At 42.4% G+C, this 12,102-nt stretch overlaps 1 protein-coding gene across 2 annotated transcripts in view; it reads right to left on the reverse strand.

Annotated features, from left to right (window-relative positions):
• FCHSD2 (FCH and double SH3 domains 2) overlaps nt 1–11,904 on the reverse strand; it is a 252,607-nt gene extending 240,703 nt beyond the window's left edge. For both annotated transcript variants that reach the window (XM_006140959.3, XM_006140960.3), the window contains exons 1-3: nt 11,730–11,904; nt 11,596–11,695; nt 9,760–9,857 (exon numbers count right to left, since the gene is read on the reverse strand). In XM_006140959.3, the coding sequence (XP_006141021.1) occupies nt 9,760–9,857; nt 11,596–11,616 (119 nt within the window). In that variant the 5' untranslated portion in view covers nt 11,617–11,695; nt 11,730–11,904. The remainder of the gene's footprint in view (nt 1–9,759; nt 9,858–11,595; nt 11,696–11,729) is intronic.
• Nucleotides 11,905–12,102: the final 198 nt, after the last annotated feature.

The raw sequence follows: 12,102 nt of genomic DNA on the forward strand, positions 1-12,102 counted from the left end.
CTCTCCAAAAAAAAAAAAAAAAATCCTGACTCTTTCAATTCAAGCAAACAATAAATAGTCTGTAACAATAAAGTTGGAGTTGCTTTGTTTTGTTTTGGGGGGAGAGGTTTTTGCTATAGGGTGCATACATTTGCCAGAAAGAGAGAGAGAGACAGAAAGCGAGAAATCATCTCCCTGAGGGGATGGCCATGCCACAATCCCTTCTCCTCCATTCTCTTGGGATCTTGGGCACGTTGCACACACATGCTCTGCCATGAGTTTAAGCCACTGGGTCTGGGACTCGAACCGCGGTCAACTATATGGGAGTCCAGTGACATAGCCATTACGCCAACTGCTGGTCCCAAGTTTTTTTTAAAGAATTATTTTATTTAACTTTATTTATTATTTGTTTGTTTGTTTTAATTTGCCCAGAGAGGGACAGAGAGAGAGAGCGAGAGAAAGTGAAAAAGCAAGCCGCCTGGTCTGGAACTCAAACCACAGTCAGCCATGTGGGAATCCGGCGCCCTTTCCCACCATGCCATCTACCGACTCCACAAAAAGAGTTCTATTAAATAGACCCCCTCAAATTCTATTTCCTCTTCTGCCTAGTTTGCATCTCCTTCTCAGTCTCACACTCCATAATTGATCATAATGTGAAAGTAAATATTTAAATTTCCTGTTTATTTAGTCAGTTGAAGTTCCATGTTATCTTTTATTAATTTCAAAATCAGGTTTTTTCCTCTCTTGAAAAAAAACATTAAATGTGGTCCTACTTGATCTTTTCCTTTGCAGTCCTCAGTTAAAAAAATGATGTCTCAAGATTTGTATCACTTCTAAGTTCTAATTTGAAAGAATGCTGATTGAGAAGAAATAATAATTGTTGAGTGAAGGAAAAAAAATACCTGAATCTAGTACCTGATCTACTGCTTTCAACACATCCAAGACAATGCTGGTTTCAATACACAGTATTTTATATTCCACTAGGAAAATAATGCTGCCAATTAATTGATATACCTGATTGCATAGATTTTTATTTATATGTTATTAAAAGAGCTCTCTTAAGTTTAGTCATGCTTTTAGTATATGCTACTATTGTGTATAATTTTTAAAAAAGATAAACAAAACCAGTTAGTGCATAAACTGGTCACATTCAGAGTTGAACTCTTCTGAATCCATTTTAGAAACGGTCACCGATACCAATGTTTTTCCACATTACCATCCTCCATGCCACCGAAAGCCCAGATGATCCAACATTTGTATTCCAGGCATTGTCTCTGGGATTGTCCTCCAAGCCTGCTGATACCTATTCTGCAAGTTCTGTGCATGAAGAGGCAATGACAAGTGCATCGGAGCCGACAGAAATGATAAGATGCATCTTGATTTCAGAAATGTAAGAATGCAAAAAAAAAAAAAAAGCTTCTTATAATGGGTGAAACACAAGAACTTCCTGAGTTACCTTTAATAAGATAACATCCTTCCTGGACTTTAATTTCCAGCAATCCTAGTAGCTACTCGTGTGAATATACCTACCTTGCGAGGCATTTCAAACACCTTGTTTAACTTTTACAGAAAATCAAAAAAGTAAGCATTAACTTTGTTACATATATGAAACACGAGGCTAAAATGTCCAAGATCACCTGTCTAATTAGTGCAAAGCTAGGTTTCATCTCTGGTCTAGCCTCAAAGTCCTTATTTTCCCCACTACTTTAGTGGTTCTCAAATTTTAGCAAACTTAAGAATCACCTGAGGTGATGTCCCATTCCCAGAGGATGGGGAAAATATTGTAAATACGACACATATGCAAATCATATCATTGATAAGGTACATAGATATATATTGATATAAACCTCTTACAACTCCATAAGAAAAAGAACAAATAACCCAATTTAAAAATGGGCAAAAGATCTGAATAGACATTTCTCCAAAGAAGATATATAAATGGGTATTTATAGAACTAGGATTTATAGTCACTAAAATGACTAGAATGACTATAATGATTTATAGTCACTAAAATCACTAGAATGACTATAATCAGGAGAGTCAAACAATAACAAGCACTGACAAGGGTGTGATCCATCACACGTTATGGCTGGAGGGACTGTAAAATGGTACAGATGCTTTGGGAAAAAAGTTCCTCGGGCCAGCCGTGGCATAGTGACTGAGGCAGTTAGATCCCCCATGGCCAACTGAGCAATTCAAGTCTTGGGCCCAGCGGCTTGAAAAATACACCCAGCATGTGTGTGCGTGTGCATGCCCAAAATCCCAAGAAGATAACAGAGGAGAAGGGACTACACTATGCACCCTCCTCCCCACCCCACCTCCGCATGTCCCTGTGTCTCCTTCCAACAAGCACATGTGCCCTATAGAAAATTTTTAAAAAGAAAGAAAAAAAAAAAAGGCCTCACACACCAACTAAAATCAGAGAGAGTAAAAAAAAATTAGTGCTGGCAGGTGGCATGGTGGTTAAGGTGCTGGACTCCCACAGGGTTGACCTCAGTTTGAATCCTGGACATAGAGGCTTACTTTCTCATTTTCTCTCTCTCTCTTTCTCTCTCTGATCAAATGAAAAAATAATAATAAATAAAATGAAATAATTCTTTAAAAGAAAAAAAAATTAAGTTCTTCAAAAAGTTAGAGTTCCCGGGACCAGCAGTTGGTGTAATGGCTATGTCCCTAGACTCCCATGTAGTCAACCGTGGTTCACGTCCCGGACCCGGTGGCTTAAAACTCACACCGGGCGCGTGTGCGTGTGTGCCCAAGATCCCAAGAGGAGAATGGAGGAGAAGGGATTGCAGCATGGCCATCCCTCCTGGGGGGTGATTTCTCGCTTTCTGTCTCTGTCTGTCTGGTGAGCACATGCACCCTCTAGCAAAAAACCTCTCCAAAAAAAAAAAAAAAGTTTCCAGCAATTCCACTTCTAGTTATATGCCCAAGAAAAATGAAAACATGTCCACAGTAAATCTGTACATGAATGTTCCCAGCATCACTATTCATAATACCGAAAAAGTAGAAACAATCCAAATGTCCATCAACTACCTAATGAGTGAATTAATAATGTGGTATATCCATTCAAAGGGACATTATTTGACAATAAAAGGAGTGAAGTACCACTACTACAGAAATGAGCCTTGAAACCTTAGGCTGGAAGAGGCCAGTCACAAGAAATCACATAATGCATGACTGTATTGACAGATTCTATTTCTAAGACAGAAAACAGATTAGCAATTGCTTAAAGTTGGAGAAGGGAAGAATAATGACTGCTACAGGGTTTATTTTAGGGAGGACAAAAATGTTTTAAGGTTAAACTGTGGTAATGGTTGCACAACCCTAAATATACTAACAAACATTGAGTGTTACACTTCAAATGGGTTAACTGTATGATATGTAATCATTATTTAGTATGTAGTGACAGCATGTAAGTTATATCTCAATAAAGCTATTCTTTTAAAAAGCTTATAGTGGGACCAGCAGTTAGCATAATGGCTATGTCGCTGAACTCCCATGTAGTCCACCATGGTTCAGGTCCAAGACCTGGAGGCTTAAACTCACACCGGGCGCATGTGTGTGAGTGCCCAAGATCCCGAGAGGAGATTGGAGAAGGGATTGCGGTGTGGCCATCCCCCATGGGGGGGTGATTTCTGGCTTTCTGTCTCTCTGTCTCTCTCTGTCTTTCTGGTGAGCGCAAACACCCTATTATAGCAAAAAAAAACTCTCAAAAAAACTCTCAAAAAAAAAAAAAAAAGCTTCTAGGGTCAGTTTCCAGGGTTGTTAAGGGAGCCAGATGCCACATGGCTGACTATGGTTCAAATATCAGTTCCAGCAGTTTGAAAAACACACCTCACTCATGCACGTGCATGCCTAAAATCCAAACAGGATGGAGAAGTGAATGAGAAGGGACTGCAGCATGACCATCTCCCAGTGGGGTATGCTCCAGCAAGGGTAGGCCTATAACAAAACTAAATAATTATAAAATAAAATTTAAAACTCTAGACCAGATTACCTTTAAAGTCCCTTTAGCACTTTGTAGGACAATGAAAAAAAGTCTCAGAGCATCCATAAACAGACTTCAGAATCTAACCTCCAGTGACTCTTGTAAGCCTACAGTTTGGAGAAAGTAACATACAGAGTGTACAATAATTCCTCACTTGAGCTCTCTCCAGGAGTCTACAAAGGCAGGGCAGGTGCTTCCTGAGCTCGTTTCAATTTCTTAGAACATCTATAAGAAACGATATGTTTATTAGCCTTCTCTGAGGTAAAGTTTTAAGTGTCCCTGTCTGGCTAGACTCATGTTAGTGGTTTTAAAGTGCTCATTTGAAATTAATTTTTAGTTTAAAATATGAATAATTTAAAATTTAAAAAAATATTAATTAATAATGTACTATGTAATAACTAAAAAATGGGACTTATGGGACCAGCAGTTGGTGTAATGGCAGGGACTCCCATGTAGTTGACCGCGGTTCAAGTCCTAGACCTGGTGATTTAAACTCATGCCAGACACATGTGCGTGCGTGCCCAAGATCCCGAGAGGAGAATGGAGAAGGGACTGCGGTGTGGCCTTCCCCCTGGGGGGGAGTTTTCTCGCTTTCTGTCTTTCTCTCTCTCTTTCTGATGAGCACACACGCCCTACAGCAAAAACCTCTCCAAAAAAAAAGAGACTCGGGATGAATTCCTCAATTGAAATCTTGGAAAAATATTAATATTGGGAAGAATTCAGAAGTCTAGAAATTAGAAAATAGACAGATTGAAGTCCTCACCCATACAATTCACTCATCTCACTATGCCTCAGTTCCCACTGTCATCTCTAAAATAAACAAAAGTAATAGTATCCACCTGGCTCCAAAACCCTATAATCTTTCCATATTACATAATCACCTCCTAAAAACTTCTGCTAAGGAGGTACTTCTTTATATTCTGAGTTCCTGTAAAGAGCCTTTTTTAACTGACTCTACTTATCATAAGGATAAATGATACTAATAAGAAAAGTACATGAGCTCTAATAGCAACTCACTTGTAAGAGGCATTAGAAAGCAATGAGGAAAACAACAAACTAAAAAGAAAGTGAAGAGTTCTTGTCTGTTGCTGACGGCAAAAGTCAACAGGAAGCACATCAGTATAAAACCTTCCCAAAGCATGGAATGTCCCTGATAAACAAGTGAGCTATCTTTCCTTCTCGTACTTCACTCCCAACACACCAGCTTCTAAACGCATCCCTGAGACAAATGCACTGAAGAAGGGGAGGAGAGCAAAGGAAAAAACTGTATCATAATAGGTCTCCTCCTCTCAAAAATTCCGAAAGAAGAGGGTGGGAACTAGCCACAATCCAGTATGAAATTCTATTTACAGTTTAATGAGTTGTAGAGTTTTGTTTTTTTTTTTTGTTTTTTAACATTTTAAAAAGTCATTAAAAGGCTTTCCTCAGGACCAGCAGATAGCATAGTTACACCACAGGACTCCCATGTAGTCGACAGCTGTTCAAGTCCTGGACTCGGCAGCTTAAAACTCATGCCGGGCGCATGTGTATACATGCCCAAAATCCTGAGAGGAGAAGGGATTGTGGTGTGACCATTGCTTTCTGTCTCTCTGGTGACCACATGTGCCCTAGAGCAAAAATCTCTCTAAAAAAAAAAGAAAAGAAAACTTTTCTGTCTACTACTAATTTATATTAAAAATAAAAAAGTTATTTGCACTTTTTTAAGTGCATTTATACTAACTTAAATTGAGCATAAAACTGACAGTGTGCGGCATGACAAGGAGCACTGTCTATGGGCTTCAGGGAGGAGAGTGGTGGAAACCTCAGAGAGGACATAAGGGCAAGATTCCTTACAACTTAATACACATTAAAAACCCAAGTTCAGAAATTCCTAATGAATGTTTAAAAAGCCATTCCACTTACTTGAACAGACCAGAAAAGCAGATCACTTCCTTCCTCAAACAACTCAAAGAGTAGGTATTGAATTGAAATATCAACTTTCGATTCAATATTATCATTGAAAGAAAAAGCAAACCAAAAACCTAAAGTAATGTTTTAGCAAGTAATAACAGTATTCTATTTACAACTATACGGGAGTGAAGGGATTCATTCCATTAATTTAATACGGGTAGAAGAACATACTGACCTTTTAAAATAATAAAGACTCTTGTTACTTCTTGGCGTACCAACAATTTCTGCATATTACATTGAAGAGTATAGTATTAGGTTGTCGGAAAAGTCATGACATGCTTTTCTATGGAAAAATGGTCATGACTTTCCCGACAGCCCAATGTATTTTAAAGTTCCCTCGTGAATTAAAGTGTTAAACTCCACAGATGCTCCTATATAGCCCCCACAAATAGAGCTTACAAAATGTAACCCTAAGAACAGATAAGGTACACTTCAATACGATCAGTTAACATTCATTTGACAATTCTGCCAGCTTAAAAGCGTATAAAGATACAAAAATGACTAAGACTTAGCCCTTGACCACAAGAAATTCACATGAGGGAAAGCCAGAAGCATGTACAAAATCAAACTCCTTCAAGATCACGGAGAACAGCAAACAGTCAGTGGGAACCAGGACTTGCCACTTGAAAAAGTGGGAGGAAGGGTATCTACAGCAAAGGGAACAGCACTAGCAAAGGCATGAACGCAGACTGCAGATAACCAAACATCCTGAGAGGCCAGAGCAAGGGGGAATAAAGAGGAAGGATGTATAGACATAAAATGGTAAGTAGCCAAGCCAGGAAAGGAAGTTTACAGCGAGTCACATATACTATAACAAGGTGTTTGGCCTTTATCCGGAAGGCCACAGAGAGCCTTATAATAATATTTTTAAAAAGCTAACTGGTGCTGATATAAAAAACAGATTTAAAAATCTGACTATATGAGGACACAACTGCAATAATGAGGACATTACTGTGATAATTCAAGTGAAAAGTGATGAATCCAGTAATAATTCAAACAACTGAACAACAGTAGCAGGAGCAAACACATCAACTTAGCTTAGGTGTGTGCCATATCTCACATTCACCGGCATTTGATCTGCACAGCCCTTATAAAGAGAGGCCATTAAGTGGCCTGTTTTGCCCATTTTACAAATGAAAAAACTGACATTTAAAAACATTAAGTCATTTTCCAAAAGTCAGCACAGCTAGTAGGTGACAGGCCTGGACACAAACCCAGGACTATCTGACTCCATCATCCATATATTTTAACCACAATCTTTGGCACTAATATATAAGCAATAGAGGAAAAAGGGGGGGGGGGAGGCAATCAAGGAGGCTTCAGAAGATACAAAGCAACCAGGCTTAACGAACAAAGACCACCCACATCCACATGGAATCTTTACTAGTTTTGCCTACCTGAACTATTTCTGAAAATTGATTACTTTTTTCATACACAGATTTCTACCAAAATATCTTAGTTCACTTAAAAGATATCAAAAATCTTGACTTGTTAACTATATGAAGAGTTTCAGGCATCTTAAGACAATTTTTATGTGGCTATCAGAAATAAAATAATAATTATAATACAGAATTAGAGTACTTTTCAGTAAGAAAACTACCATTTCACTACATCCAAGTTGAATGAGAATAGATTTATAGTCAATATTTAGTCAGAAACCCTGAAAAGACAAGCATACAACAGAAATGCTCATTAAAAAATAACACCTAACTTGGGAACCAGCAGTTAGCGTAATGGCTATGTCGCTGGACTCCCACGTAGTCGACCGCGGTTCATGTCCCGGACCCGGTGGCTTAAAACTCACGCCGGGCGCGTGTGTGTGCGTGCCCAAGATCCCAAGAGGAGAATGGAGGAGAAGGGATTGCGGCATGACCATCCCCCCTGAGGGGTGATTTCTTGCTTTCTGTCTCTATGTCTCTCTGTCTGTCTGGCGAGCGCACGCGCCCTACAGTGAAAATCTCTCCAAAAAAAATAAATAAATAACACCTAACTTGAGCCAGCAGATGGCATAGAGCTTGAGGCTGTTGAATCCCACAGCAGCCTAAGCTGTTCGAGTCCCAGACTCAGCAGTTTTAAAATTACCATATTAGGCAACAGGGCAGTACGTGCCCAAAGTCCAGAGAGGAGAATAGAGGAAAAAGGATCATAGCCTGGCCATGCCCCCTAGAGAGGTGATTTCTCACTTTCTCTCTCTCTCCTGGATTTCTCACTTTCTCTCTCTCTTTCTCAAGCAAGCACACATACCCTATAGCAAACTTAAAAACAAAACAGCATACCTAACTTAAATGTGGCAGAAGTAAAAAGAACTTCTTAAACTAAAATCTTTAGGCTATAAGCAACCCAGGTATCCAAACATACATAATTTTATCAAAACAACATAAAGTGGGAACCAGCAGTTAGCGTAATGGCTATGTCACTGAACTCCCACGTAGTCGACCGCGGTTCGCGTCGCGGACCCAGTGGCTTAAAACTCACGCCGGGCGCGTGTGCGTGCGTGCCCAAGATCCCGAGAGAATGGAGGAGAAGGGATTGCAGCGTGAGCATCCCCTCTGGGGGGTGATTTCTCGCTTTCTGTCTCTATGTCTCTGTCTGTCTGGCGAGCGCACGCACCCTACAGCAAAAACCTCTCGAAAAAAAAAAAAAAACCATAAAGTTAAAAATAAATAAATAAATAAAAATTTAAAAAATTTTAAAAACCCATAAAGTTAGTATTTTTCATAAACCCAACATAAAGTTAGTGCACCACAGGAAAAACAGGCAACTGATGAGGCTTACAGACCCAATTCTAATTTTATACATGTATTACTAAAGGGAAATCAGGATTGCAGCCACTTCAATCAACATGTATATCATCTCTCCTTTACAAAAATATGTCTGTTGAACTTTCAGTTTGTATTAGTTTTGTTAAACAAAATAAGTGGTATTTCTTTAGATAAAATAAGCTATGCTTCTCTTTGTAAAGATAGTGATTTTTACAATGCTAGCAAAATGTCTTATCTACTGAATTCAAAGTTACCTTGATTATAAATAAACACAGGTAACTTTAATAATAAAATAAAATGTGATAAACACACTTCCCACTACATTTAACATTCAAAGACAGCTACATTTGTCATGTTCTAACAAATGGTGCTAATACATAATCATCCGGGGTTGACCAGCTCACTCTTAGATAGTAACCATTAACCACAGGTGTTACTTGCTTTAAATTTTTTTTTTTTGAGATTTTTTTTCTTCTTGCTATAGGGCACATCACTAACAAGTGAGACAGAGAACCGGAAAGCAAGAAATCACGCCATGGGGGGATGGCCATGCTGCAATCCCTTTTCCTCAATTCTCCTCTCAGGATTTTTGGGGGCACACACACACACACACACACACACACACTTGCACACGCACCCAGTGTGAGTTTTAAGCCGCCAGGTCGGGGACTTGAACCATGGTCAATTACATGGAAGTCCAGCAATGTAACCATTATGCCATCTGCTGGTCCCTCCTAAAATTTTAATTGAGCAAAATCATTTAGGCTAATAAATGTTACAATTCAATGGGCAGGTTATTTAAACAAGGATAATTTCAATGATTATAATCTGACTGATAAGACCTTCAAGGCTCCTGTTTTTTCATACTGGTATGTGTGTGTTATAGGTTCCCTCTGTGAGGGAAAAGAAGTTTGTATTGTGTTAGTTCCAGTTATAATTTCCAGCTGAGTCAAAGTTCTAACAGCCTTAAAAAGCAGGAAATCCAAAAGGAAATTCCATCACCAGTTCCTGGGGCTTGGTAACTCAAAGGTTCTTTGAAAGATAGAGAAGTTCTCCAAGTATTTACTATAACCTTACCTCATATCTTCCAGCAAATCACATTCGGCTTGATGTTTAGCTTGAAGTTTTGTCATCTGCTCAACTTGAATGTTTTTCAGTTCTTGTGTAACTTTTACCTAAAATACATCACATATTTTAATGCTGTTAAAGGCCTTCCTCTGACTTTCACCAAAAGAAAGTTACTTAAGTAAACTACTTAATATTTGTAACACTGGACATCTTGTTCACCTCTCCCCTGAAGACCACAAATCTATTATTAATCATCAAGGCTTATTTACTACAGATACTTAATGAAAAAACTAGTCAAATAATCTGGCACCAAGGCTGAACGAAAGTACATGAGTGTAAAGATTACACATTAAACAGCTGCGAAATGAATTGCCAGTCATTCCATTTCATGCACAAGCTCAGGACCTATCTAGGTTTTTAAAAGAGCCTGTCTTCTATTTCTTCCAAAAAGAATTCAAAAACACTAACCACTAGAGTGTAGATGAGAGACGGGAGCATAAGAATACCTAGTATCTAGGGACTGAAATGTACATAATCATGAAATGATATGCGTGAATCAACTACATAAATAATTCCATAATGGCTGCGAGAAAGCACACTGTCTCAGGATGATGCCCTCCACTCGCTGACAGCGCATCAAATCACAATCTCTTTCTCACAAAGGAGAAAGCAAAAGTGACCTTCTAGCATATGCAGTGCTTTTAAACTATCCCAGCAAGCCGGTCCCGTGGCGGCTCCACTTCAAACAGCGAGCACACCAAATGCCAGCTGGCCAGGGCCTCGCCTGCCAGGCTGGGACCCCAGGGTTCGAGGTTACGGTCAGTCTGGAATCTCAGCCGCCAGAGCTAGCTGGGGACTACCCGGAGGGATGGGATAACGTGAGCAAAAGAAAAAGACTCACTTAACTGGAGAAACCCGGATTAAGAAAGAGAAAGCAGCAGCAGACACGGGTGAGTTAGGCATTCAGCAAATGTTTGCCCACGAGGGGAGGACAGAACGGCCTCCTCCACCCAGTGTCCAGAGTAGACACTCAGTATCCGTCTGCAGGATTAAAAAGACAAGGACACAGCATCGACCCCTGGGAAAGCTGGGGAAGGGCACAGCGGCGAAGCTGCTGACAAGCCCGGAGCACCCGTCACTCCCACCCAGGCCATCCAAGCCTAGATCGCGATGCACACGCCACGCACCGCCAGGTTCTCACTTTCCTGGGGGCAACACCACCTCCCCCGGCCCTTAGCCAGGGGGTGGGGCGGGACGGCGGGTGGGGGAGAAAGGCAGGACCCTTCATTCTTAATTTGTTTTCCCCTGAGGCAGGGAGGGGGAAGGTGGCTCTACCAACTTCTTTTCGATCTCCCCGTGGGAAAAGCAGGCCAAACCTAAAGCTAGGTTTTAAATAAATGCCCCGTAAATTTGCAGAAGGGCGTGGGTGACGACAAGCGGCTGGAGGGCTCAAACCTGGTGCAGACTAAACAATCACACACGCACAAGGCTCTGCAAAGCTGCAGGGGCTCCCCCGCCTCCCCCCGGTGCAGCCCCGAGAATGCACTTTGCAGCGGGCAGCACTGCCATGCGCGCGCACACACACAAATGCACACCCGAAACTCTTGTGAAATGTCTGGGGGGGCCTCCAGTGCAGTGAAGAGGACAAGCGCCAGTCGCCCCTCTGTCAGAAGAGCACCTCACACGCTGGCCCCCCACTTGGGCCAGCAACAACTCAGTGACAAGCCCAAGGCGAGGGCGGTCCCGGCCCCTTGCGGGAAGGGGGAGGGGGCGCAGCGGTCGCGCTGGCCGTGTTCGTCGTACGCAGCCCCCCGATCCCTCAGAGCCCCCCAGCTGCGCCCTTACCTTCCTCGGCGGCGGCTGCATGATGCTGAAGGGACATCAATCCTTCCCCGACGGCAGCGTTAGCAAGGACGAGGAAGAGGAGGGCGGAGAGGAGGGGCGGGCCCGCGCGGGGCGCGGGCTGAGAGGTGGGCGGTCCCAGCGCTAGGCGCGTGGATGTGTGATAGGAGAGCCTGGGGAGGAGGGTTGCCCGGAGGGAGCGAGGCCGGCGGGCGGCAGGCGGACCCCAGCCGGAGAGAGAGTGTGCAGAGGAGGAGGAGGAGCGCCGGGAAGGCCTGGGGCCCGGCGGCCGGGGGGTGTGTGAGTGAAGGAGGGGGAATTTCCGGCCCCGCCGCGCGGCACAGCGCCCCGCTCAGGCGGCGAAGGGAAGCGCACAGCCAGCCCAGAGCGGGGTTCCAGGGCCCGGGCCGGGCTGCGGGAGGGAGCGAGGCCGCGGCGAGGGGCTCCGTATCGCAGCGGGGGCCGGGGGGAGACTAACGGCTCCCGGGGGGGGGGGGGGGGGGGGGGGGG

Source organism: Tupaia chinensis, unplaced genomic scaffold (genome assembly GCF_000334495.1).
Source record: "Tupaia chinensis unplaced genomic scaffold, TupChi_1.0 Scaffold000047_1, whole genome shotgun sequence".
NCBI lineage: Eukaryota > Metazoa > Chordata > Mammalia > Scandentia > Tupaiidae > Tupaia > Tupaia belangeri.